The sequence below is a fragment of the Mus caroli genome, chromosome 1 (assembly GCF_900094665.2).
Source record: "Mus caroli chromosome 1, CAROLI_EIJ_v1.1, whole genome shotgun sequence".
NCBI classification, from domain to species: domain Eukaryota; kingdom Metazoa; phylum Chordata; class Mammalia; order Rodentia; family Muridae; genus Mus; species Mus caroli.
This window is the reverse complement of record NC_034570.1, coordinates 15,928,730-15,955,327: the sequence shown is the minus strand read 5'-3', so window position 1 is coordinate 15,955,327 and position 26,598 is coordinate 15,928,730. Positions and strand designations below refer to the sequence as shown.

General features: G+C 38.1%; 1 protein-coding gene and 1 long non-coding RNA gene across 4 annotated transcripts in view; one reads left to right on the top strand and one right to left on the bottom strand.

Annotated features, from left to right (window-relative positions):
* The window catches only part of LOC110291765, a 36,300-nt gene extending 29,673 nt beyond the window's left edge, over positions 1-6,627 (bottom strand). Inside the window, exon 1 of the long non-coding RNA XR_002377610.1 lies at positions 6,377-6,627. This is a non-coding gene — a long non-coding RNA (uncharacterized LOC110291765). The remainder of the gene's footprint in view (positions 1-6,376) is intronic.
* Positions 1-26,598, top strand: part of Pkhd1 (PKHD1 ciliary IPT domain containing fibrocystin/polyductin) — a 499,157-nt gene that overhangs the window by 222,057 nt on the left and 250,502 nt on the right. For 2 of the 3 annotated variants that reach the window (XM_029477027.1, XM_021159032.2), the window contains 4 exons: positions 1,947-2,052; positions 4,070-4,204; positions 12,538-12,670; positions 14,958-15,204. In XM_029477027.1, coding sequence (XP_029332887.1) covers positions 1,947-2,052; positions 4,070-4,204; positions 12,538-12,670; positions 14,958-15,204 — 621 coding nt within the window. The remainder of the gene's footprint in view (positions 1-1,946; positions 2,053-4,069; positions 4,205-12,537; positions 12,671-14,957; positions 15,205-26,598) is intronic. The other variant, XM_029477026.1, reaches the window with a different exon arrangement.

Below are 26,598 nucleotides of genomic sequence, written 5' to 3'. Positions count from 1 at the left end.
ATATTAAGAGATATTAAGGAAAAGTAATTGTTGTTTCCTGTTATTTTTGTTGTTAAAGTTGGCATTTTGTTCTTGTGGCTGTCTTCTTTTAGGTTTAAGATGATATTTTCTAGTTCCATCCATTTGGCTAAAAATTTCATGAATTCATTGCTTTTAATAGCTGAATAGTACTCCATTTTATAAATATACCACATTTTCTGTATCTATTTCTCTGTTGAGGGACATCTGGGTTGTTTCCACCTTCTGGTTATTATAAATAAGATTGCTATGAACATAGTGGAGCATGTGTCATTGTTATTTATTGGAGCATCTTTTCGGTATATGCCCAGGAGTGATATAGCTGGGTCCTCAGGTAATACTATGTCCGATTTTCTGAGGAACTGCCAGACTGATGATAGTGAAAACTATTCTGAACAATAAAAGAACTTCCGGGGGAATCACCATCCCTGACGTCAAGCTGTACTATGGAGCAACGGTGATAAAAACTTCTTGGTATTGGTATGGTGACATAAAAGTAGATCAAGGGAATAGAATTGAAGTCCAAAAAATGAACCCACACACCTATGGTCACTTGATCTTTGACAAAGGAGTTAAAACTATTCAGTGGAAAAGACAGCATTTTCAGCAAATGGTGCTGGTTCAACTGTTGGTCAGCATGTAGAGGAATGCAAATAGATCCATTCTTTTCTTGTTGTCCAAGCAGATCAAGGACCTCCACAGATACATTGAAGCTTAAAGTTAAATAACCTTATTAAAAAATGGGTTATAAAGCTACACAAAGAATTCTCATCTGAGGGAACTTGAATGCCCGAGAAGCACCTAAAAAAATGTTCAATATCCTTAGGCAAATGGCTAAGATCAAAACCCCAGGTGACAGGTGCTGGCAAGTATGTGGAGAAAGAGGAAGACTCCTCCATTGCTGGTGGGATTTCAAGCTGGTACAACCAATGCAATATTGTTTATAGATATTACACAGTGTATTTCTAGAACCTATTCATATTACACATATGAAACTTTATTGCTTTGCACTTACTTGACTCAGTTACCCTCCAGACAATCCCCCATACCACCTTATACTCTGTGCTCCTGAAATTTAGATCCATTAGATTTCTGATAGAAGTAGTCTATTTTTCCCATGCTCTGGTTAATATCACTCAGTACAATATCTTATGAATTTATCAACATTACCACAAGAAGCAGGGGCTTATCATTTTCAAAGTTAAATTATATTTCATCATAAGTGTATATGACATTTTTTGCACTCATTCATCTATTGATGGACACCATGGATGCTTTATGTCTACCTATTGTGAGTTGTGCTAAACATGTTGATTACACTTTTTTAATGGGATATAAAAGAGAAAGGAGTCACTTCAGCAGCCAGGGAGACAGAGGATACCTTCTGTAGCTAAAGAAAATTCAGTGAAAATATAATTTGAATTTCCAAGGGGTTAGTAGCAGCTTGCAATGGTGAGCCCTAGAGAGGCTTGTGGATTCAGACCAGGAGGCGAGTGGAGCAATCAGTCTTGGGGTGGGGGGAGGACCTCTTTGTGTCTGTTATAAGTGATAAGAGACTTGTCTCAAGTCCCCAAGACAGAGGGTATCTGACAAGGAATAAAAATACAGTCTATAGAAGACAAACAACTTGAGACAATCTCCTGAATAACCCAACTTTAAACTGGAAAACAGATCTAAAATTGGAGAGGATGTTATATATTCTTCTATAGTTGTAATATTTGAGAATACAATTGTAAATATTTGAGAAGATAAACATGCATATCCTAATTTGAGTACCACAGAATGTGATTATACATTGAAATGTCACACATACATCTGTAAAGATGTTCCATTCCTATGTGTCAATTTGTAAAAATGCATAAGCCCCCCTTTAATTCCAATGGGGAAAATATTGATTAATTTACTTTCATTCTTGGCTGGATTTTTAGATATGGTCTCCTTGTATATCCTAAATTTCAACCACCTTGGAATAATGACACTGGCTTCACTCTGTTCCAAAACTTCATGGTTTGGGGAAGTGCTGGTGGTGCCCAGGTATGTTTTTTTCTTAAAACATGCATATCATACATATGTCTTTGGTTTTCAGAGGTAGATTAATCCATCAGTCTAGCTAAAGTTTATCACCTTGATGAGGAAGAGAACACTGTAATGTTATCACAATTAGTGTCAATGACATCATAGGTATCATAGGTAGGTGTGTGTGTTTGTGGTTGCGTCAGAGTGGTTACATCAGAGGTCATTTTCTTCATGGGTTCCTTCAACAGTCCTAATAGAGAACAGGGTTTTAGGGACATATACAGAAAGGAGGTGTCAATTATAGAGGCTCATCCATTCCTTTTCCTACTTATGGGCAATAAAGAAAGAATCGGAAAGTAAAGGACTTGTCAGATACTACATATTTGATTAGGGACACAACCAACTGCAGTGTACAGACACAAATATGTATTTGGTGGCATAGTAGCCTGAATAATGAATCCTTCTATCCAAGAAAAAATTGGCTCTCCAATGGAACACAATTTCAGTTTTAGCTGTAATTTACTTTAATCAGTGCATTTGGTTTTCTATTTTTTTCTCAAAAGCGAGAAAAAAAAAGATCCAAGTTTGCTCATTTAATTTTTATCACAGTGACTTTTTTAAAAGGGAGCTTTGCCTGTGTGTTCTTTGTTAGGAACAACTCAAATTACCCAGGGTCACCAGTTCTAAAAAAAAGAAACTTGCATACATTCAATCTCTGCTTTTTATAAATCTGCAGACTAGAATGCACAGATGAGGGGATATGTTTGTAGAGCATTTAGAGACTAGAACAAAATAAAAAAAAATCACAGCTAAATATTCATTCAAGTTCCCAGTAAAAGGATGACACTTTTAAATGAAGAAAGCCTAAAATTCATGATTAGGATAGCTAGCAAGACTAATTGTGTTTTAATATTTTGTTTAATTTAGTTTTTAAAAAAACTTTTATGTACTGGGGAATACTTTCTCAAGTCCCATAGATTAAAATTATTGATTTGAACCAAACTCTATTTAATTTCTGCATTTAATAATAGTTTAAAAGCATTATTTCCATCAAGTTTTATAAATACAGTATTTCTTTCTATAATAAAATGAATGTTTTGCTCATACCTCAAATAGGTATGTACATTTTGCTAGTGTATAACTTAAAACCAGAGATTTGCTAGCTAGGGCTTGGTGTTACTCTTTTTGAATATGTTTGCAAATGAGTTGTTTGTGGGTCCCTGTAACTAGGTTGTAGTTGTTGTCAAGTCAGTTCAGGTCGTACCTGCTTTGCACTAATAGAGCTGTATTTAAAGTGTTATTGTACAAACTGTTTCCATGCAGGCACATTAGGAAATTCATTCATGCATTATTATTTCATTAGAGCACTTTCAATTCAAGTCTGATTGCAAATATGATGTGATTTAATGAGCAAGGGATGACCATTAGGTCAGCTGTCGGTCTTTGTTTTAAAGATGGTGAACTCAAGCCTAGGGAAGTTAATGGTCATCGTGCTCAAGATCACCTTGTTAATAGAAGAGGAAGGTGAATAGTAAGAACATTCCACACGAGTGGGATGCTTTTCAATCCAACTAAGCTTTGCCCCTCCTTCATCCCTCCGTAGAGGTGCTAGCCCAAGTTTTCATAAATATGTATACACAGGTTGGATCCACATACAAGGAATATGTAGACATATTGAATTATGGATTTTATATTTGCAATCTCTGACTAGTTCTGCTAATGCTGTTTTAAAATGTGAAACTCTCACATTTTAATGTTATGCTTTTGTGAATGAATCGTGCAATTTGGAGGACTGTAAGATTGTTTGAAATATGTGGACAGTCCACATTGACCTTTTAATGTGATGCCTGTTAGAGGAGAAATGTAATTTCCAAAGGGATTTGTTAACTACTTTGTCTGTAGTAATATTGATAGACAAAACCTGTTGAAATATGCCGGTGTGCTCAATCAATAATTAAAGAGGTCTTTACTTAAGAATTCTATGAGAAAAACCAATCCTTAGACCTTTGGCATAACTTAGGATGTTATTTTATAGATTTTTAGAAGTAACAATCTACACCTGAAAAACTTCCAAATTTATGCATGCAGAGATTTTGGAATTGACATTTTGGAAAGTGATGGGAACACTTTGATTACTGACAGCTTTTTACTTGGTCATTTCACCCACAAGGTAGGTGCCTTACTGAGGTATTTTGGGCTGTCCATCAACACTTAACCATGTATACTGGCCTTGTAATGACCTAGTACATAATTATAATAGAAATTTGTAGTAAATAATAATAAAAGGAGAACATTTTTTTTGGATTTTTTTATTAGATATTTTCTTCATTTACATTTCAAATGCTATCCCAAAAGTCCCCTATACCCGCCCCCTGCCCTGCTCCCCTACCCACTCACTCCCACTTCTTGGCCCTGGCATTCCCCTGTCTGGGGCATATAAAGTATGCTAGACCAAGGGTCCTCTCTTCCCAATGATGGCCAACTAGGCCATCTTCTGCTAAATATGCAGCTAGAGACACAAGCTCTGGGAGTACTGACTAGTTCATATTGTTGTTCCACCTATAGGGTTGCAGACCCCTTCAGCTTTTGGGTACTTTCTCTGGCTCCTACATTGGGGACCCTGTGTTCCATCCTATAGATGACTGTGAGCATCCAGTTCTGTATTTGCCAGGCATTGGCAAAGCCTCACCGGAGACAGCTATATCAGGGTCCTTTCAGCAAAATCTTGCTGGAGTATTCAGTAGTGTCTGTGTTTGGTGGCTGATTATGGGATGGGCCCCGGGGTGGGGCAGTATCTGGATGGTCCATAAAAGGAGAACATTTTATTTGTTGTAGTGATGATACTAATCATATAATTCAAGTACTTTGAGTTGCAGTACTGAATCCATGTAAATCATAAATTAGTAATAATCTGAAGAATTATTTGATTCAGATGTAGATTTTTTTCATATGTGCAAGTTCATTATTATACCCAATAATTTAAGTTGACTGCCATGGCTCACATCTACAATCACAGCAATACAGAGGTTGAGGCAGGAGATTTGATACAAAATTGGGGTACAAAATGAGATTATCTCCAAATCAAAAGCAAACAAATAATCTCCACCTTAATGATTTGGTTTCATTTTCTAGTTTAAATTTCCCAAAGACTGTGAATAGTATAAGCCATACTGTCCCTCTTCTATGATGTTCTAAGCTTTGTTATCAGATTTATTCATCATTATCCAATCTAGCAGGTCACTAGAGGGTGTAAAGAGGCTATAGAGATTTGTATAGTTTGTTATTTTGTGATGAGATTTTGTTGGGTGAGTTTTCTGATCGCCTATCTGAAACTTAGGAAAGTATGGTGGCTGTGTGTTGCCTGGTAGGGAGTGCTTCTGAGTCCCAGTTAGGTGTGTACACTGGGGGTATGGTGAGGGGTCCCAGATAGAATGTTTTTCTAGGAATGGGGAACTTACAGAAAGGAATGAGGATGGGCTAGAAGGTCAGGGTTGAGAGGGTCCACAGGAGGGAGGAAAACTGTGTCTGCTTTGAGGATCTATGGACTCTCCAGGAAATGGAGCAAGAGAGGGAAGATGGGCTCCTGTAGATGGTCTGCTACAGGGCTGGGAATGAGTAGGAATTGGAAATGGAAGACAAAAAAGAAGAGTGAATGCCTACCTCATTCTCTTGCTAGCTTGCCCCATGGATTTCCAGGGAGAGAGAGTCTCTAGTGTTGGTGGCTGAGACAAAGGAATGTGTGTGAGTTAAGATTTCAGATATACTTACATAGCCTTTCAATAAATATGGGTTTCTATATTATTAATCTCAGACTACAGATGGTTTCTCCTGCATTGCACACTCCAAGAAACCTTGTGGAGTTCTTTTTACATTGACATAGCCAAAATATATGATACAAACAACTTAGGGAGGAAATATCTATTTTGGCTCAGTTTCATGGACTTATGTTCTTCATGGTAGGGAAGAAATGGTGGCTGCAAATTATGATAGATGTTTCTCCTATCACAACAGATGAGGAAGTGTGTGATAGGAACCAGGAGGTGGGTATATATTCAGAGTCCTTCCTCTAATGACGTATTTCTCCCAAGTGAGTCTCCTTCATCTCCTCAAGGTTGCATAACCTCTGAAAATTTTACCACTCACTAGAGAACAATGTATCAGAATGCAAGCTCATGAAAAACACTTCATATTCCAGACATAACATTAAAAGGTACTTCCATGGTTAGGAGGACCATTTTCCCTTCAGTTTCCAAGCCTGGCCTCTGAGGCTTCAGACTTCCAGTTAACTTCCCATGTTCTTATTTCTGAATCACACATATATTAGCAATGACACATTACTCACCTTTCTTGTGGCTGTGACTAACACCTGAATGGATCGATTTTGGCTTACATTTGGAAGGTAGATTTATCATGAGAAGTTACAGAAGCAGGAGCAAGAGACAGTTGCTCATATGGCATGTAAGTTCAGGAAGCAGGGCCATGGATAAATGCCTGTGCTCAGCTCACTTTCTTATTCTTCCCCAAGTCTGGGGGACTCTATCCCCTCTTCAGGGTTGAGCTTTCCAGCTCAGGTAACCTAATCCAACAAATCCCTACCAACCATCCTCAGAGCCATGCCTCCTAGGTGATTGTAGATCCTGTCAGCCTCACAACGCATTGTTAACAATCTGGAGGCAGAAGATGGCTTGCATACTTCTTGGGATCCATAGAGAGAATATTCACTTCAGTTTGTTCTTGAGCGTATTTAGAAGAGATACATGTGCTAACTGACTCTTTTACTTGCATTGGAGATTATTCACAGATATATCATGAATTAAACAATTTAAAACAGGATTTAAGTTATTTTCTTACTGAGTTACACCTTCCTTTATTTAGCACTCAACTTTTTAATTAATTTTCCTTTGAACCATCTTTTTTTTTTTTTCCTGCAGTTTTTCCTTTCCAATGAGAGTTCTGTTGACTTAGATTATGACTTGTCTCCCCAGCCTTCAGTGTTTCCAGAGGGGATGCTGCCAGGTCAATGGACCCTAAGTCCAGTAATGACCTTTAAAATATATACTAACACTAGATGCCCACTAATCTGAGTAACTGTCTTGGCAAATTAATGTTTAACTCTCTTAATTGATGTTAACTATACATCGTAATTAGTGGAAGAGTGACATAAGTTAAGATGTAAATTATGACCAAAGGATACTTACCATGAGACAATAAAAAATAATCATACCCCTGAGGCTATTTACTAGAATTACAGTCTAGCTGCAGCCTTTGAGACTCTTTAACAAATGCAGCCCAAGAGCTACTGATAAAAAACTCCTGAGCATGTTTGTTCTAGAGAATTCTAGATGCTGATAAGTCACCCAAATAATAAAGCCACTAAATTTTATATCTAACTGCTACCTAGATGATGATATTGTTCAGACAGAATTAATAAGATTTTTTTGGATATTTTCATTATTTAATTTCAAATGTTATCCACTTTCCCAGTCCCCCACCCATCCACCCCCTGAAAACCCTCTATCCCATCCTCCCTCCTCCTGCTTCTATAAGGGTTTTCTTCCATCCACCCACACCCACCTCCCTGCCCTCAGTTCCCCTATACTGAGGCATCTATTGAGCCTTCATAGGACCAAGGAATTCATTGATGTGCCATTTCTTTGAAGTATTTTCTATGAGGACCTTGTCCTAAGGGAGTGGCTAATGTAATTTACTCTTTTATCCTATGCTGTGATGGTAAAACCTTTGGAACTGTAATCTCAAGTAAGTCTAAAGATGCACTAAGTACTATGAGGATTACAGTTGATCAAATTGGGCCATATTAACAATTTCTGTTAAAAAGGGAAATCTTAGCTGCTGCTTTCCAAATAAATAAACAAACAAACAAATAAATAAATAAATGTGGGATGACATAAGTTAATTGTCTTCATTACAATAATTATTTTACTGTCTACTTGGACACTGTGATCCTGTAGTTTTTAAGTATACTCAGTAAAATAAATGTGCAAAAACAGGATTGAAGGTTCTGAGAAATCTTTTGATTGACACAAATAAAATGACAATTAATCTTTAATTCATAAAATTTTAAAGTTTATTTTGGAGCACAGGTATTATTATTATTATTATTGTTATTAAATGTGAAAGGATGATGGGCTGGCTGTGGAATAGGATTTTAGCCTCTGTCTTTCAATCTTATCTGGTTTTGTGGAATTAAGTTTTGTTTTGTTTTGTTTTGTTTTGTTTTAGAGAATTTGGCCTTCTCGGTTATATTTAATTGATGCTATACAATTATTGTAAGGTAGTCATATACTCAGACAGATACTAGTTTATTTTGTTTTGTTAGTAGAGTAGAATTGAATGTATTTGTTTTTGTGTTCACATGCACAGAATACTTTTAATCTCCAAGAAGCAAGGTTTGGGCATGCCTCCTCTTAGCTTGGTTAGGCAGTTTCTCACGCTTGCTGCTCAACATCCCACTTAATCGTCACCCCTCTTTCATGTTTAGAAACATCCATGTTTGGATTTAAATTATGGTCTCTCTTGTCTTCTGAGTATCTGCAGGATGACTGCCTTTGGATTGCTACTGGGAACAATTTGATATTTGTTTCAAGCAGCCAGCCATTTTTACAGGCATCATGGTTATATCAGACGTGTGCTGAAATGAAACATGCTCATATGTATAGGTGTAGTATAATGTATGCAAATATATTCTATACAATTTAGCAGAAAAGAAGTAGATGACAAGAATAATATGGCAAAGTGTGAATTGTTGATTCTGGATCTTTTCTAAGCAGAAAATTCTCTGCACTTTCAACTTCTTCGTTCCTTGGAAAATGTTTATAATAAAAATGTAAGTTAAACTACCCAGCATCTGCCAGTGGGCCTGCTTCATTCTTTAGCCATTGTCCCAAGGGGTTATTTCTCATTTTCATTGGGAATTTGTCTACCCCAGTTTAGACCTTTCATCTTTTTCGTGTCTCTAAATTCTGTTTCAGGGACCCTCTTTTTTCAATATGCTTGCTCCTGCTGGGAGAAATCCCATTTTCTCTTGTGGTTTCAATTACCATCCATGCTGATATCTCCCACATATTTGCATTTTCTACCACCTAATTCTCTGCTTTCGGTTTTAATCATTATTTTTGTTTTCCTCCCCCGCCCCACTTTCTCACTTGATTCCTATTGTCCTGTGTTGCATCTTTTCAAAGATATTTTTCTCATTTCTCACGTACTCATTATGCTTTGACAGTCTAGCTATTGGGATTAAATTTTTAACATGCCTGCTGGTTGTGATGATGTTGTAATTATATTAACAATGTTAAGCCATACCTCAGCAATTCCAGACTTCAAGTTTGAAACTTCTTTTTTTCCCCCTTCCTTTCTTAATGCTCAAAGTCTTCATGCATGCATATGATATGTTTTGATCTACTCCACTCCTTCATTCTTACATTCCAACTCCCTCTTTATCTCCCACACTATTCCCTCCTAATGTCATGTGATTTTTTAAAATAGATCTATTGAGTCCACTTAGTGATACCTATAGGTACCAAGACATAGGACCATCTGCTGGAACATGGGTAGCTTCTCAAGGACCACACCCTTGAAGAAAACCATCTCCCCACCCCCCAGCAGCCATCAAGGCCCCAAAGCTTTTCAACTTGGGATGTCACCTCTGTTTATCTTCTTTCTTTATTTACCCTCTCAGCCTGGCCTCTGCTACCTCACTTTCTATTGGCCCTACCTTTGAAAGTAAATGTTATATGGAAATATTTACTAAGGAAAGCATACAGTGTGTTTTGCAAGCACATTTTTAATTAAAATAGAATTACATCACTTTGGCCTTTTCCTTTTCTCCATTCAAACTCTTCCATACCCCATCCAGCTCTCAAATTGATAGTCCTTTTTTACTCTAGACAAAGGACTATGGGCAACTGCTTACTGTTAGAAGAGGAAAAATTAGCTTCTCCCAGGGAAGAGCCCTCTTATTTTTTATATAATAAATAGTGGTCAGCCCTGAAACCAAAATACATACAAAACAAACAATAAAAAAGAATCTAGCAGACTTTATATATTTGTGCATGATATACACATATATGTCTATGTGTGTGTGACAGTAATTACCACATTTTTTTAATATAAAGCAAATCAACTGTGCATCACTAGATAAGTGATGCACTATCTATTTTCCTTAGAGTGATCCCTTTATATTCCCAGACTTAAACCCAAGTCTCTTCAACTAAAGGGTAACCATGATTCAGACTCCTGGTGATATGAATTGATTTTTTTCTTCTTCTCGTTATATGATATAACCCAGTCACAGAGCACATAACTCTATTGTTCTGGGGCTTCTTTGGTGCAATAATATGTCCATGATCTTTGTCTGTGTCTTCTTGTGCTGTAGTAATTTATTCTAGTCATTGTGTGTTATTCCATTTTATGACTGTACCAAATATTTTCTCATGATCAAATTCTGTTTATTGAGTTCATAACAAGAATTGTTGGTATTGGAGAGTTTCTAACTATTTTCTCCCTTATTTTTCTCATTAAAAAATAGTATATATAGTCTCTTGGAACTTTAAAACTTACACTCAGAACTCATGCAATTCAAGTCACTCATCGGTGTATGTGTGTGTCTGTGAGGGTGTGTGTGTGGGTGTTCAAGATTAAAGCACATTTCCCTTGAGTCATTCAGCAGAGATGAGAGTATTCTGCAGGAGTTGTTCTTCCTGATTCAGAACTCCTGGAAGTACCAGCTTGCCTGCATTCTTGAATCTGGTAACAGATTATTTACTTCAGTTGTCCATTAAGACATTTTCCCCAGCAGACATTTTCCTTTATAAATTAACTGTTTAAGTTAAGGTATAAAGCAGGGTTTCATCATACCACCTCTGTGGATGTTTCAATCCACTTTCTGTTCACACATCTGTCTCCCTCTTGTCTTTCCCATCATCCATCCTTGTTTGCTACCAAGCTTCATTTTTTCTTTTTGCTTTCATCTCATATGCATTCCCATTGTCCTGTCTTCTCATTCTCTCACTTCTTTAAGGTTCCTTCTTCCCAATGCTTCTCTACAGCTTGCTCTATTGCCATCTTGCTATTTCTGTGTTACCCATGCCCAGGATAGATGATGCTTCCCCTGGGGCAGGCAGTGTGATATATCCAGAAACCCGGGGACAGCTGTTCCTGTCTGAAGAACCTTTGGTTGCTTCCCCACCTTCAGTTCTTCTCCTACCTCTTTGTGTATTTGTGGTGTGTTCAATTCTTTATTAGGAATAGAATCTTATTAATGATAAACGTTTTCATTTTCCTTTGATTTTTATACTGACTACATACACTGAGTGCTTCTTTCTGTTGCTTGTTTGCATTTGTTGCTGTTTTTCTTATTGTAGATTTTTGAAAAAAACTTTAATGGTTTTCAACAGAGCCAACAGCTTAGTTGAATGAGCTTTGCTAGAGAGGTTTTTGTGGGAAAATGTTAGAAAGAGCTGTTTTATTTTAGACATTTTAAAAAATTTCTTTTTCTGTGTTATCTTTAGAGAAGCTAACCTCTTTGATTTTCAACACATGTGTAAATTTGCATCACCACAACTACCATAATCAATATACAGAAAAGTTGTCTCAACCACTGCTTCCCCCCAGGCTTCATCTCTCCAGCCACATCCTCCACTCACTACTAACTCTGGAGTACCACTAACCTGCTCTCTGTCTGGATGCCTTCTTGCTCAATAATTCCATAAGTGGGATTGCATGGTTTGCATCCTTTGGGGATTGGGTTCTTTCATTGCCAAATGTATTTAGGGATTCATGCAACTTGTTACATTTAGTATCTTATTTTTTATTTTTAATGAATTATATGCTACTACACAGATGTAACATAGTTCTTTTGTTCATTTCTTTGTTGTAAACCATTTGAGCTATTTTCTAGATCTGGTGATAATAAGCAGCTTGGCATAACCATTTGTGTAATGTTTTATATGAACACCACTTCTCATTTCTATAAGATAATTACCCAGCAATTAAATGGCTGTGTCATGTGAGAAATGATGAGAAACTGCCAAAGTAGTTCCCATCATAGCTATTCCATTATGTATTCCATGTTTGGCATGTGAACTTTAGTAGAAGGATCTAATCTTCATAGGTCCTTGATGCTGTCATTTTTTTAAAAAATAAAATTCTAGTAGATATATCTTACTTGCATTTCCCTACTTTATATGAAATTAAACATTTTTAAATGTGATACATTGTCATGGACACATTTCAATTTAGAGGTATGTCTTAACTTTTTCCTTGATTGTATTTTTACTTTTGAGCTTTACAGTTTCTTTCTGTTTTCTGTTTAAGTTCTTTTTCATAAATATGAGTAGCAAGTGTTCTCTTGTCTTAATAATTTCAGTGCATAGCTTGTAATTTTCTTGTTTTAATCATTTTTACTTGTGTGTTCTGACTACATTTAATATTACTGGTAGTCTTACTTTGTTTTTTTCTCTTTTCTTTCTTTTTAAAAATTCAAAGGGAAGTCTATGTATGTCAGCTGGGATCAAAACTCCCCAAAGATGGGAACTGACCATTTCAAACACAACTTTTGTTAATTTTGATCGCAACTGTGTGGCCATCAGAACCTGTTCTGGCTGTTCCCAAGGACAGGGTAAGTTTGAACAGACAGGACCGATGGTAAACAAGATCAGAGCTCAGGTGAGTATGACAAATAGTGGCAGAGGTATTATGGGTCAATATTTCCTTTAGTTGTAAGATTATATCAATAGAAATTGTTCAACTTTCACAAAGGAATCCAGGAGGATGGGGCATGTCTTCTGGCATTCTCATCCTCTGTATGTTTCAATGATCATCACATTTTGTGATTATCTTTGTGTGGCTCATGTGTATACTCAGCTTCATAAAGTAGAGGTATCTCTCTTAAGTAGTGTCTATTTTTAAACTTGTACATGGAAGAAAAGCTGCTGTCTAGTGGGAACTTCATCCATACAATGAATAAATGAAGTTATGTGGCTAATGGACACACGGACATTAACTGACTTATTTACACCTCTGCTGAGAGATCCAGAGCCAGGGTACTTAATGCTTTCAGCAGCTTAGGCTGTGATGTGTGTGGAAAGAAAACAAGGGCAGTTCTTGATGACTTGTTAACTGCAATACAAGGTGGTGAGAAATAACCCCTTGGAGAACTCATGGACCAAGGTGAAAAGAGGCACAGAACTATTTAGTTGATCTGATCATTGTAAACAGCCATACCAAGTAATCCAAGTAAATATGCTCTTGTGGTTTGAATCACCACTTTAGATAATTGTTTGTTTTTTTTTAATTAAATGAATAATCAGCAAGTTCCCACTTTACTCTTTTACCCCTGTGTTGGCAGAACCAAAGATTGGGGGATTTGCGTTTAAGATTCTGAAACAGTCATATGAATATTAAAACACCCTATGGCAAATACTTCAGTTCATACTTCTCCAGTTCTATGATGATTTCATATCATTCATCAGATACTGAGAAATAAAACCCTCATCATTGGATAATGTTGGGTGAATAAGATTTTCATTTGTTTAAAAATTGTCTATTATAGGCGCTACATAATGAACTAGAGTGTACAGACAGGAAAAAAAACCCACACAGCTCTTCAAAAACAAATATACAAGAATATAATCTCAGAAGACTGATGAGGGCAGTCTTGGTAAAGTGACCACAGTCAGGGAAGGACTAGGGATAACTTTGGAGGGAACAGGGGTGGGTGAGCTTTGGAGGGAACAGGTTAGCTTTGGAGGGACCATGGATGGGTGTCCTTTGACTCTCCCACAGGGGTACAAAGGGTGAAGGAAAATTACAACAGAAAAGAAGGACTCCTTCTAGGTGTTACAAATAGCATTGGCATACACCAGGTTTGCTTGAGAAATGAAACATAAGCATAAGGAGATTATAAAGGCAAGGATGCCATGGTATTGGCAAGTTTTATACATTATTAAAAGTATACCTTACACATTTTGCACACATGGTTTGCTTCACTGCATGTAACCCCCTGTAAGCAGACTTAAAATGCTATATCGTTATACATCTTGTTCTTATGGTTTTTTGTCTTTATTTTCTGTACTTTACAGGTAATTAACAATGGTATGGCAATGTATGTATCAGATGCTGTGTCCTTTGTCCCTCGGTGGTAGGGAGTGTGTTCCTAGAAACAGTTTCCTAGATACAACTATCTAGGCTGGCAGTGGTGATGACATTACAGAATGACCAGGAAGTATGGCCTGAAGCTAACTAATATTTATAAAGTGTGCTCCTAGTACTGTTTATTCTAATGGTTAATAGAATGTTGGTTTCAAAAGTAAGTAAGTGAAGTATCAGCCTCACAGTCTGAGGTATTACTGATAAGATCAGGCTTATGACAAAGGAATGGAAGCCAAAAGATTAGGAGACTGGAGTATAACACCTTCTGTGTTTAGAGAATTAATGCTTGCTGTTTCTGTTTAATAGAAGAGTACCCCACATGGTATGCTTGTTATTTGGGGTAACTGTTTTGTAATTTAAAAAATGTTCTATTCATTGTAGAAAAATTAATAACATCCCTTGCTCATACTCTCCAGTTGTCAGTAGCACCAGCAAGATGACAACAGTGAACGCCCATAATGACTCAAAAGAATGACAAATGCCTCTTGTAGAATAAAATAACCAAAATAATCCCTGGTACAAAATCACTGTCCTACACAACAAACTGAACCGTGTCTGAGCATGCTGTTCATTGTCCTTAGTATCGCTACCACAAGTGCCCTGATGTAAGGGACTACTTATGTTCCCTTTTCTTAATGAGCTATAAAATGATATCATGTTCTAGAGAAAGTACTGAACAGAATCTTGTGGCTTTTAGTTGCCTTTTGTAATAACAGACTTGCGTCATGTGTAACAGTCTATATCCTAATTTGTAGGTGGATTTACTGTGAAGACCAGGCAATTGAAGTTTGTAAACTCTTCAAATTTAGTAGCATTTCCATTTCCTCATGCAGCAGTTCTGGAAGACTTAGACGGGTCCCTGTCTGGGAAAAATGGGTCTCATGTTCTTGCTTCTATGGAAACCCTCTCAGACACATGCTTGACCAATGCAAGCTTCAGTCAGATTGTCCCTGGCAGCGTCTGTGGGGAAGCTGTTCTCTTCCATCGTATGTCTATTGCTCTGTAAGTAGAATCAACTATATTCCTTTTTTTGGGGGGGTGTCAAGACAGGGTTTCTCTGTATAGCCGTGGCTAACCTGGAACTCACTTGCAGACTAGTATGGCCTTGAACTCAGAAATCCTCCTGCCTCTGCCTCCCAAGTGCTGGGATTAAAGGCGTGTGCCACCACGCCCGGCTTCAACTATATTTCTTAGCTTATCCATGGGCATGTGCATGCCATTCGATAGGCCCAAGCTTATTGAAGGAAACTTATTTTCTGTTAAGTTGGAATATCTATTTCTTTAAAAGGGAAGCGGGACTAATGTGGACCACTGTGAAGTCATGAACTTACTGTGGTTTTATGCTGGCGTAAATGACAGCTGTCAATATCTTCAGCTCAGATGTTATAGCCCATGACCCCTTATTGACATTTTGAGTTAACAGCTTCTTCTTTAAGAGACTCATGACCAACAAAATATTTGAAATTTATTCAATGAAAAGTATTATTTAAAAAAGAATCCAATAATGCCATCCTCATTTATATACATGTGCTTTCCCCAAGCTCCTTTTAAGTGCTCAGTGTGCTTCGGGGGAGCAATTGCTGATGCCTTCGCTTCCGTGCCAGGTTGCCTGACTCTAGCTCATTTTCCTTGTTAATTTCATGAACTATTGGATTCGTACAATACCTTTCCTATTAATATTGGAGCAAGCACTCCTTGGTTGTGCTACTCAAACTACTATTAAGTCAGCAGCTGGGCTGTTTATAATGCATAATAGGATTGCTTCTGCCCTCTTTAATTTCCAGGTAATGATTGCTGAGTGTCTGGGGTTCTCTCCTTTACCTATTTCAAATGCATCGTGTATATTTAGCCACACTTATTTCCTCCCTTTAAGTGTCCTGACTCCATGAATATTAAGCCAAGTAATTCCGTCAGTCCACATTGGCAACTTGTTTGAGCTAGTAAACTCCAGAGGGGGGAGACTCTCAGAGGCCGGGGTTGCACTAGCTGCTGCATACAAAGTGCACAGAGAACTGCATCTTCTCAACTTAAAAACTGAGTTATCTTTGAATAGTCCAAATATTTTCTCTCTCAGCTTTCCAAACTACTGATTATTTCCTCTACTGGTAAAGAGCCTGAGATCCATTGAGTAGCGTAAGAGTTACAGAGAGAGATATTTTCATTTCTAAACTTTGCTTGTGTGTAGGGTAACGTTTATCTTCATTCTCAGGGATGGAGCCTGACTTTCAGTATCAAAATTCTGCTTTTAACAAAAATCTGCTTTAAGGCAGGTTTGCGGAATCTACGAAAGTTACTGCTGCTTTTTTTTTCTAATATGATTTTTAACCCCCTACATGATGACAATAAGAGATTCGTACAGTTAAGGGGAACATCATGTGCCTTTATGATATTTATCTGCAGGCATTGTCAAACTCCTTTTAAATGGGTTCTTTAAGGCTTGCTTAGGTGGTTTCTTGCCTGTGCATGTGCATGTTAGTGTGAGTGTGTGTGTGTGTGTGTGTGTGTGTGTGTGTGTGTGCGCACGCACAGACAGGTGCATATGCCTGTGTGTGTGTGTGTGTGGGGGGGGCAGGATGTGCACTGTGGTAGTGAAAGCTAGGCTGAACTTCAGTCTTGTCCTATTATCTGTTCTTGGAGATCTCCCAGGCTGTGCAGCTTTTTGCTGCAGAAACAGGCCACGATCTTCCTAGTCTGGTTCTGAAGAGGTAGATGACAGTCCTAATGCAATTTTCTAAGAAGACCCCAAAGACTCCTAGTAGGGTGAAGTCATCACCTGCTTTATTTTAATGCACACCCACATTTTAAAATATAAAACCCCATGTCCTGAAAAACCTCTTTAGTACCATAAAACCTAAGATTTCTTGCCCTTTTATTTCAAAATTTCAAGTCAACCCACAAGTCTACACAAATGCTCACCTGTCACAAAAGTCACATTAGTCCTTAGAAGGCCTCTTGCATGCTCCTAGAGGTGGTTTAGCCTTTGAGTTCTAACTAAAAGAGGGCTGTTGGACTATGTGAGCTATGAGCCCCAGCAGTTCAGGGCAGCGTATGGGCTAGCACACAGCAATAGCAACAGACAACTTGAAATGCAGACCTTCCCCATGGACCTCAGGTCTCCTGAATGAGAGAGCCCAGGTGATACAAAGGAACCTTGGGACAGCCCTGCTCCCAGGTCCTTCTAATTATACACTCTGTGTTTCTACTCATCCCTCTTTGTGCTCAGTGGCTTGATCTTTGTCCCAGAGCATTATAACCTCATTAGGAACATGTCAGTGCTAATGAGCAATTTGAATTCAGCTTAGATACAAACTTTGTTGTGTTTCATGGAGAAAGGATTAATTTGTTGTGCTATTTACCCTGGGGCAAGCGCTGCTGTCTCCACTTTCAACTGTTACCCCCTTCTCTCAGCAAGCAGTCCCCAGAGGGCACAGAGTGAGGCTCTGTATATCCACACAAACAAAGCCCCCTCTCTTCTCCTCGCTGTTGATAAAATCCAATACTTGCAGTGTGATATCTTTTCTGCTAGGCTGACTCCCTTTCACTATACATAAGTTCTTTGTTTGACATTAGTGACCTTAGGATCCTGTCTCTTGCTGTCTTATTTGTGCCTGACTGGAGCCCACATCTGTGGCAGAGGTTTCTTAGACACTCTGTGACTCAACAGTAGCAGTTTGCTTCACAGAAGCAAGTGAAGTTGTCCACACTATCCAATGTCTAAGTAAAGAACAAATGGCTGCCCCCTGGGAGGCAGAGTCAACTTTATTGTTTGTTAAATGGCAACATGCTTCCTTTTCTTGACTGTGTTGTGGAAAGTGTTTAATCCCAAAATCCTGCTTCTAGCAGTATTCTCCCAGGAACCCCGGGATGAAGACCTTAAGTCAGGACCTTCTCTTAGACTCTTCTGTTAGTAACATTTCTTCCCCATGGTCCTATAGTGATAAAAGGATTTGCAGTGTCGTGGGAGTTTTCTTTTTAAAAATTTCAATCACATTTTAACTTATTCATTGTGTGTGGAGGGGCACATGTGTGCATGCCATAGTAGCTGTATGGAGGTCAGAGGAGAATGTCTTACCATGTAAAGTCCATGTAAAGTCTTAGACGTTTTTATGGGACTTGGTGGGAGGCACCATTACCTGCTGAGGCATTTTGGCTCCTATGCCCTGCTTTTTTTTTTTTTTTTTAACCTGTGTTTGGATTTATATAAATAATTTTCTTTCCCTCTATATAATCACACAGAATACATATAATGCTGTCAATACTATGTGCTTGTGTGTGAATGTGTGTGTCTAGATCTTTTTACAAAATGCTTTTAATAATTCTTTGAGAATTTCATATAATGTATTTTGATCACTTTTACCCCCCTCTCCCAACATATCCATTCCCCTCCACCACTGAGTTCAGTTTGTGCTGGCTTTTTACTCTTGGGGATGGGGTCTATCTTAGAGAGTGATTGACATTCAGGTGTCACTGTATTGAATAAACTTGCTTCCCCTAGCCCAATATTAATCAACTGCTAATAGCTCCTCAGCTAGGAGTGGAATAAATGCCCACCACCCCTATTTCATGGTGCCATTTTGTCTGGCCTGAACTTACACAAATCTTATGCATGCTGGCATAGTCTCTGTGAGTTCATACGCATCTGCCTCGATGTGTGTGGAAGACACTATTTCCTTGGTACCATCCATTTATTACCCTATTTTCTCTGTTGTTTCAGTGCTGGAAAATCTGTGAACCTTCTTTTTCCTACAAACACACATATGTGTCCAAAGCCACCCACAGCATTTTCACATTCAGTAATGATTCCCAGGTTTTTCCTGTAGTTCAACTGCTCTACTGTACGTCAATGTGCATTAGTGGATACATTAGTTGCTAGGCTAATATGGCTACTAAACACATGAAATGTGGCTAGTTTAAATTGAGATGTGTTGTAAGGATAAATTATACATCATATTTCTATAGTTGCTATGAAAAAATGATATGACATGGCTTAACAATTAGGTATTACTGGTAAAGTTGAAATGCTGTCGGATATATTAAGTTATTCTATGGTTAACATTAATTCCAGTGACACTTTTCATCTTTTTTTTCAATTTTTATTAGATATTTTCTTCCTTTACATTTCAAATGCTACCCTGAAAGTCCCCTATACCCTCACCCTGCCCTGCTCCCCTACGCACCCACTCCCACTTCTTGGCCCTGGTGTTCCCCTGTTCAGGGGAATATAAAGTTTGCAAGACCAAGGGGGCTCACTTCCCAATGATGGACAACTAGGCCATTTTCTGCTACATATGCAGCTAGAGACACGAGTTCTGGGGGTACTGGTAAGTTCATATTGTTGTTACACCTATAGGGTTGCAGACCCCTTCTGCTCCTTGGGTACTTTCTCTAGCTTCTCCATTGGGGGCCCTGTGTTGCATCCTATAGATGACTGTGAGCATCCACTTCTGTATTTGCCAGGAACAGGCATAGCCTCACGAGAGACAGCTATATTAGGGTCCTTTCAGCAAAATACTGCTGGCATATGCAATAGTTTCTGGGTTTCGTGGCTGATTATGGGATGGATCCCCGGGTGGGGCAGTCTCTGGATGGTCCATCCTTTCGTCTTAGCTCCAAGCTTTGTCCCCGAAACTCCTTCCATGGGTATTTTGTTCCCTATTCTAAGGAGGAATGAAATATCTAAGTGTTGGTCTTCCTTCTTGATTTTCTTGTGTTTTGCAAGTTATATCTTGAGTATTCTAAGTTTCTAGGCTACTATCCACTTATCAGTGAGTGCATGTCAAGTTAGTTCTTTTGTGATTGGGTTACCTCATTCAGGATGATATCCTCCAAATACATCCATAAATTTCATAAATCCATTGCTTTTAATAGCTGAGTAGTACTCCATCCTGTAAATGTACCACATTTTTCTGTATCCATTCCTCTGTTGAGGGACATCTGGGTTCTTTCCAGCTTCTGGCTATTATAAATAAGGCTGCTATGAACATAGTNNAGCATGTGTNNTTNTTACCNGTTGGAACATCTTCTGGNTATATGCCCAGGAGAGGTATTGCTGGATCNTCTGGTAGTACTATGTCCAATTTTTTGAGGAACCGCCAGAATGATTTCCAGAGTGGTTGTACAAGCTTGCAATCCCACCCGCAATGGAGGAGTACTCCTCTTTCTCCACATCCTCACCTGCATCTGCTGTCATCTGAATTTTTTATCTTAGCCATTCTGATTGGTGTGAGGTGGAATCTCAGGGCTGTTTTGATTTTCATTTCCCTGATGATTAAGGATGTTGAACATTTTTTCAGGTGCTTCTCAGCCCTTCAGTATTCCTCAGTTGACAATTCTTTGTTTAGCTCAGTACCCCATTTATAATAGGGTTATTTGAATTTCTGGAGTTCAGCTTCTTAAGATCTTTGTATATATTGGATATTAGTCCCCTATCAGATTTAGGATGATAAAAATTGTTTCCAATCTGTTGGTGGCCTTTTTTTGTCTTATTGACAGTATCTTTTGCCTTAGAGAAGCTTTGCAATTTTATGAGGTCCCATTTGTTGATTCTCGGTATTACAACACAAGCCATTGCTGTTCTGTTTAGGAAAATTTCCCCTGTGCCCATATTTTCAAGGCTTTCCCCCACTTTCTCCTCTATAAATTTCAGTGTCTCTGGTCTCATGTGGAGTTCTTTGATCCACTTTGACTTAAGCTTTAAACAAGGAGATAAGAATGCATCAATTCACATTCTTCTACATGATAACTCCCAGATGTGCCAGCACATTATGTTGAAAATGCTGTCTTTGTCCACAGGATGCTTTGTCAAGGATCAAGTGACAATAGGTGTGTGCGTTCATTTCTGGGTCTTCAATTCTATTCCACTGATCAACCTGTTTGTTGCTGTAGCAGTCCCATGCAGCTTTTTATCACAATTGTTCTGAAGTACTGCTTTAGGTCAGGCATGGTGATTCCACCAGAGGTTGTTTTATTGTTGAGAATAGTTTTTGCTATCCTAGGTTTTTCATTATTCCAGATGAATTTGCAAATTGACCTTTCTAACTCAGTGAAGAATTGAGTTGGAATTTTGATGGAGATTGCATTGAATCTGTAGATTGCTTTCCGCAGGATAGCTTTTTAACTATATTAATCTTGCCAATCTATGAGCATGGGAGATCTTTTTTCATATTCTGACATCTTTGAAGAAGAGGTCAACTTCTTCAACTGAAGGTTTCTTTCTTCTGAGACTTGAAGTTCTTATCATACAAACCTTTCACTTCCTTAGTTAGAGTCACACCAAGGAATTTTATATTATTTGTGACTATTATGAAGGGTGTTGTCTTCCTAATTTCTTTCTCATCCTGTTAATCCTTTGTGTAGAAAAAGGCCACTGATTTGTTTGAGTTAATTTTATATCCAGCTACTGCACTGAAGCTGTTTTTCAGGTTTAGGAGTTCTATGGTGGAATTTTTAGGGTCACTTATACATACTATCATATCATATGCAAATAGTGATATTTTGACTTTTTCCTGTCCAATTTGTATCTTTTGATTTGCTTTTGTTGTCTAATTGCTCTGGATAGGACTTCAAGTACTATACTGAATAAGTAGGGAGAAAGTGGGCAGCCTTGTCTAGTCCCTGATTTTAGTAGGATTGCTTCGAGTTTCTCTCCATTTAGTTTGATGTTGGCTACTGGTTTGCCTTATATTGCTTTTATTATGTTTAGGTATGGGCCTTGCACTCCTGATCTTTCCAAGACTTTTATCATGAAGGGATGTTGGATTTTGTGAAATGCTTTCTTAGCATCTAACAAGATGATCATGTGATTTTTGTCTTTGAGTTTGTTTATATTGTGGATTATGTTGATGGATTTCCGTATATTAATCCATCCCTGCATCCCTGGGATGAAACCTACTTGGTCATGATAGATGACTATTTTGATGTGTTCTGGGATTCGGTTTGCAAGGATTTCATTGAGTATTTTTGCATCGTTATTCATAAGGAAAATTGCTCTGAAGTTCTCTTTCTTTGTTGGATCTTTGTGTGGTTTAGGCATCAGAGTAAGTGTGGCTTCATAGAATGAATTGGGTAGAGAACCTTCTGTTTCTATTTTGTGGAATAGTTTGAGGAGGGTTGGAATTAGATCTTCTTTGAAGGTCTGATAGAACTCTGCACTAAACCCATCTGGTCCTGGGCTTTTTTTGGTTGGGAGACTATTAATGACTGTGTCTATTTCTTTAGGGGAAATAGGACTGTTTAGATCATTAATCTGATCCTGATTTAACTTTGGTAGCTGGTAGCTGTCTAGGAAATTGTCCATTTCATTCCAGGTTTTCCAGTTTTGTTGAGTATAGCCTTTTGTAGTAGGATCTGATGATGTTTTGGATTTCCTCAGGTTCTCTTGTTATGTCTCCCTTTTCATTTGTGGTTTTTATTAATTGAGATATTCTACTTGTGCCCTCTAGTTAGTCTTCCTAAGGGTTTAATCTATCTTGTTGATTTTCTCAAAGAACCAACTACTAGTTTGGTTGATTCTTTGATATGCTCTTTTTGTTTCCACTTCATTGATTTCTCATTGTACCGCCTCCAAAATTGACCATATAATCGGTCATAAAACAGGTCTCAACAGATACAAAAATATTGAAATTATCCCATGCATCCTATCAGATAACCATGGACTAAGGCTAATCTTAAATAGCAGCATAAATAATAGAAATCCAGCATTCACGTGGAAACTGAACAACACTCTACCCAATGATACCTTGATATCGGTCAAGGAAGAAATAAAGAAAGAAATTAAATACTTTTTAGAGTTTAATGAAAATGAAGCCACAACATACCCAAACTTATGGGGCACAATGAAAGCAGTCCTAAGAAGAAAACTCATAGCCCTGAGTGCCTCCAAAAAGTAACTAGAGAGAGCATACATGAGCAGCCTGACACTACACCTAGAAGCTCTAGAACAAAATGAAGCAAATAGACCCAAGAGTAGACGGCACGAAATAATCAAACTTAGGTCTGAAATCAACCTTTTCATTTTTTAAATGTGGCTGCTGCAAAATTTTAAATGAGGGAGAGATCTGTGGCTGATGTTTGTGGGTTGCTTATATTTTTACTAAGCAGATCCACTATTTCCAGTTGTGTCTTTCAAATCTATTTCAAGCTCAGTGTGACTGTGGATTAATGGCTTTGATCTATAGACCTGTTCCTTCCTGGGTGTTTAGAACCCCACCAAGACAAATGATGGTCTTAACCAAACACACAAGTTATCTTTTTATTTATTTTTTCCTATTGATTACCAGATTCCTTTCCTCTCCCTTTCCTTTCTTCATAATTTCCTTTTTCCCTCCATCCCTTCATTCTCTACATTTTTTCTTTCTCTCTATTCCTTCCTTCCTTCCTTCCTTCCTTCCTTCCTTCCTTCCTTCCTTCCTTCCTTCCTTCTTTCTTTCTTTCTTTCTTTCTTTCTTTCTTTTCCTTTCTCTCTCTCTCTATTCCTTTTTCTCTGCGTGTTGCTTTCTTTCTCTCTCCCTTCCTCTCTCCTTTGTTCTCTCCCTCATTTCCTGCTTCCTTCTTTATTTATCCCCCTATTTAAAATTAAGTGCCATATAAAACAATGGTTTGTTATGACTTTTCCATATATGTATGCACTTATAATTTGCATTTATTCACCCTCCATGCCCACCCTCAACTCCGATACCCTCCTACCCTGGTGCTGGTCCCATTTTTCACTCCAGATAGCCAGCTGCCTTAGTTACTTTTCTATTACTGCTTTGCTTAGATACCATGACCAAAGCAAACTTATAAAAAGGAAGGAATTTATTTGTGACCTATGGTTTCCTAGGGATAGAGTCTGTGACCAGCATGACAGGAAGCACAGCAGCAGGCAAATAGGCATGTCACTGAAGTGGTAGCTTAGAGTTTACACCTTGATCCACAAACACGAGGCAGGAAAATCTACCCAGGAGTCTACTGGGCCTTCTGAAACTCCAAAGCCCACCCATAGTGACACTCTTTTTCCAGCAAGGCCACACCTACTTATCCTTCCCAAACCATTTCACTAGCTGAGGACCAAGAATTACAATATATGTTCCCTTGAGGGTCTTTCTCATTCAACTGTCATATACCCCTTTGGTTTTCTAGTCACAAGAATATAATTATCTTCTCTTTTTTCTCTCACTCTCTTTCCCATTAAGATTTTTGTCTTTGATTTTATCATTTTCTAGTTTTATAAAAGACAGATGCACTCACCCTCCTACACATGCATATATGCAAACACACACACATTCTCTGTCTGTCTGTTTCGTTCTCTCTCTCTCTCTCCCTCACACACATACACACACACACACACACACACACACACACACACACGTTTAAATTTAGATTGTGCATGTGAAATATATCTGTGGGGCTTGTCCTAAGTCAACTTTATTTCATTCAAATGATCTCTAGTTTCATCCATTTTCTGAAAATACTATGATTTTATTTTTTCTTACTGCTAAGTAAAATCCCATTATATGTACTACATTTTATTTACTCATTCATCTTTCCATAGCCATTGATTCAGTTCCTCAGCTAATGTGACTACTATATCCATAAACCTGGGTACTCAAGTGTCTCTGGGATTAAGGTTTATAGATCCACTGGATCTATACCCTGGACTGGTATAGCTAGATCATATATATGGTAGTCGTATTTTTGTTTTTATAAGGAACTTCCATAGCCGCTATACCAATGTAATGTTCCCACTAGCAGTGATAAAGTTTGTCTTCCCAACTCATTTGTAATTATTCTTGTTTGTTGTATGGATGACAGCCATTTGGATTATTGTAAGATGAGATTTCAGAGTGCTTTTAATTTTTGTTAGCCTAGTGACTGAGGCTATTGAATACTTTTTTAAAATTTGTATTGGCCATTGGTATTTCTTTTTCTGAGAACAGTCTTTCTAGTTATTTGGTCTACTTTTCTACTAAACTTTTTTGTTTTCATTTCTCTTCCTAATATTAAAAATTCTTTGTATATTCTAAACATTAATATCTTGACTACACTATATTTAGCAAGCTCCCTGACTGATTACAGGCTGTACTCTGATGATTTTTCTTTTACCCTCACTCCTTTCTCCCTCCCTCCCTCCTTCCCCCTCCCTCCCTTCTTCTCTCCCTCCCTCCCACCTTCCTTCTTCCTTTCCTTCCTTCTTTCCTTGATGTGAAAGTGCTTTTACATTTCATTTAATCTATTTTGACTTAATTTTTGTGCTGGACTAGACATGTGGATGTAGTTTCACTTTCCTACATGTGAATAACCAGAATGAACAGTACCCTTTTGTGAAGAAGTGTGTACAGAAGTCACATGCTCATCATATTCTATGCAGATGAAGCCTTTGTTAGAGTTTAGTATTTTTTCATAATAAAAACTTTGAAAAATTAATAAATAGAAGAGGCATATTTTGACTTAATTCACATTGTAGCCAACATTACCCTAAATGGTAATACTGAAAGCAATATTTCTGAAATTAGAAGTGAAATGATGTGTTTTTATTTTCCTCAGTATCATGGTGAAAATCATAGCCAGAGAAATTGGACAAGAGAAAGAAAGACAGACAGACAGACAGACAGACAGACAGAAAGAAAGAAAGAAAGAAAGAAAGAAAGAAAGAAAGAAAGAAAGGTTATACCAACAGGAATAAAAAACTTGAAAGGATCCTTATTTGCAAATGACATGAGTTTCTACTTAAAGGTCCCCACAGACTCTGGCAGAAAACACATAGACCTCATAAAAACTTTTTAGTACTGTATACAAGATAACAAACTTTCTTTCTACTTTTAAAAATTATTATTATTATTATTATTATTATTATTTAATCTTTCTTTACAGTCCAGTCTTCATCCCTCTCCCAGTCTTCCCTGTGATTGTTCCTCATACCATACCTCTTCCCCCTTCCCCAGTCTCCAAGAGGATATCCCCATAGCCTCACTTTACCAGGCCTCTCCACTCCCTGGGGCCTCAGGTCTCTTGAGGGATAGGTGCATCTTCTCTCACTGAGTCAAAACCAGGCAGTCCCCTGCTGTATATGTGTTGGGGGCCTCATACCAGCTGGTGTATACTGTCTGGTTGGGCTGAGTGTCTTGAGAGATCTCCGGGGTCCAGGTTAGTTGAGACTGGTGGTCTTACTAGGGTGTCGACCTCCTCCTCAACTTCTTCCAGTTCTTCCCTAATTCAACCATAGGGGTCCTCAGCTTCTGTCTGTTGGATGGGTGTAAATATCTGCATCTGACTCTTACAGCTGCTTTCTGGGTCTCTTGGAGGGCAGTGATGATAGGCTCCTGTTTGTAAGCACACCATAGCATCAATAATAGTGTCGGGCCTTGGAACCTCCTCTCCTTGAGCTGGATCCCAATTTGGGCCAGGCACTGGACCTCC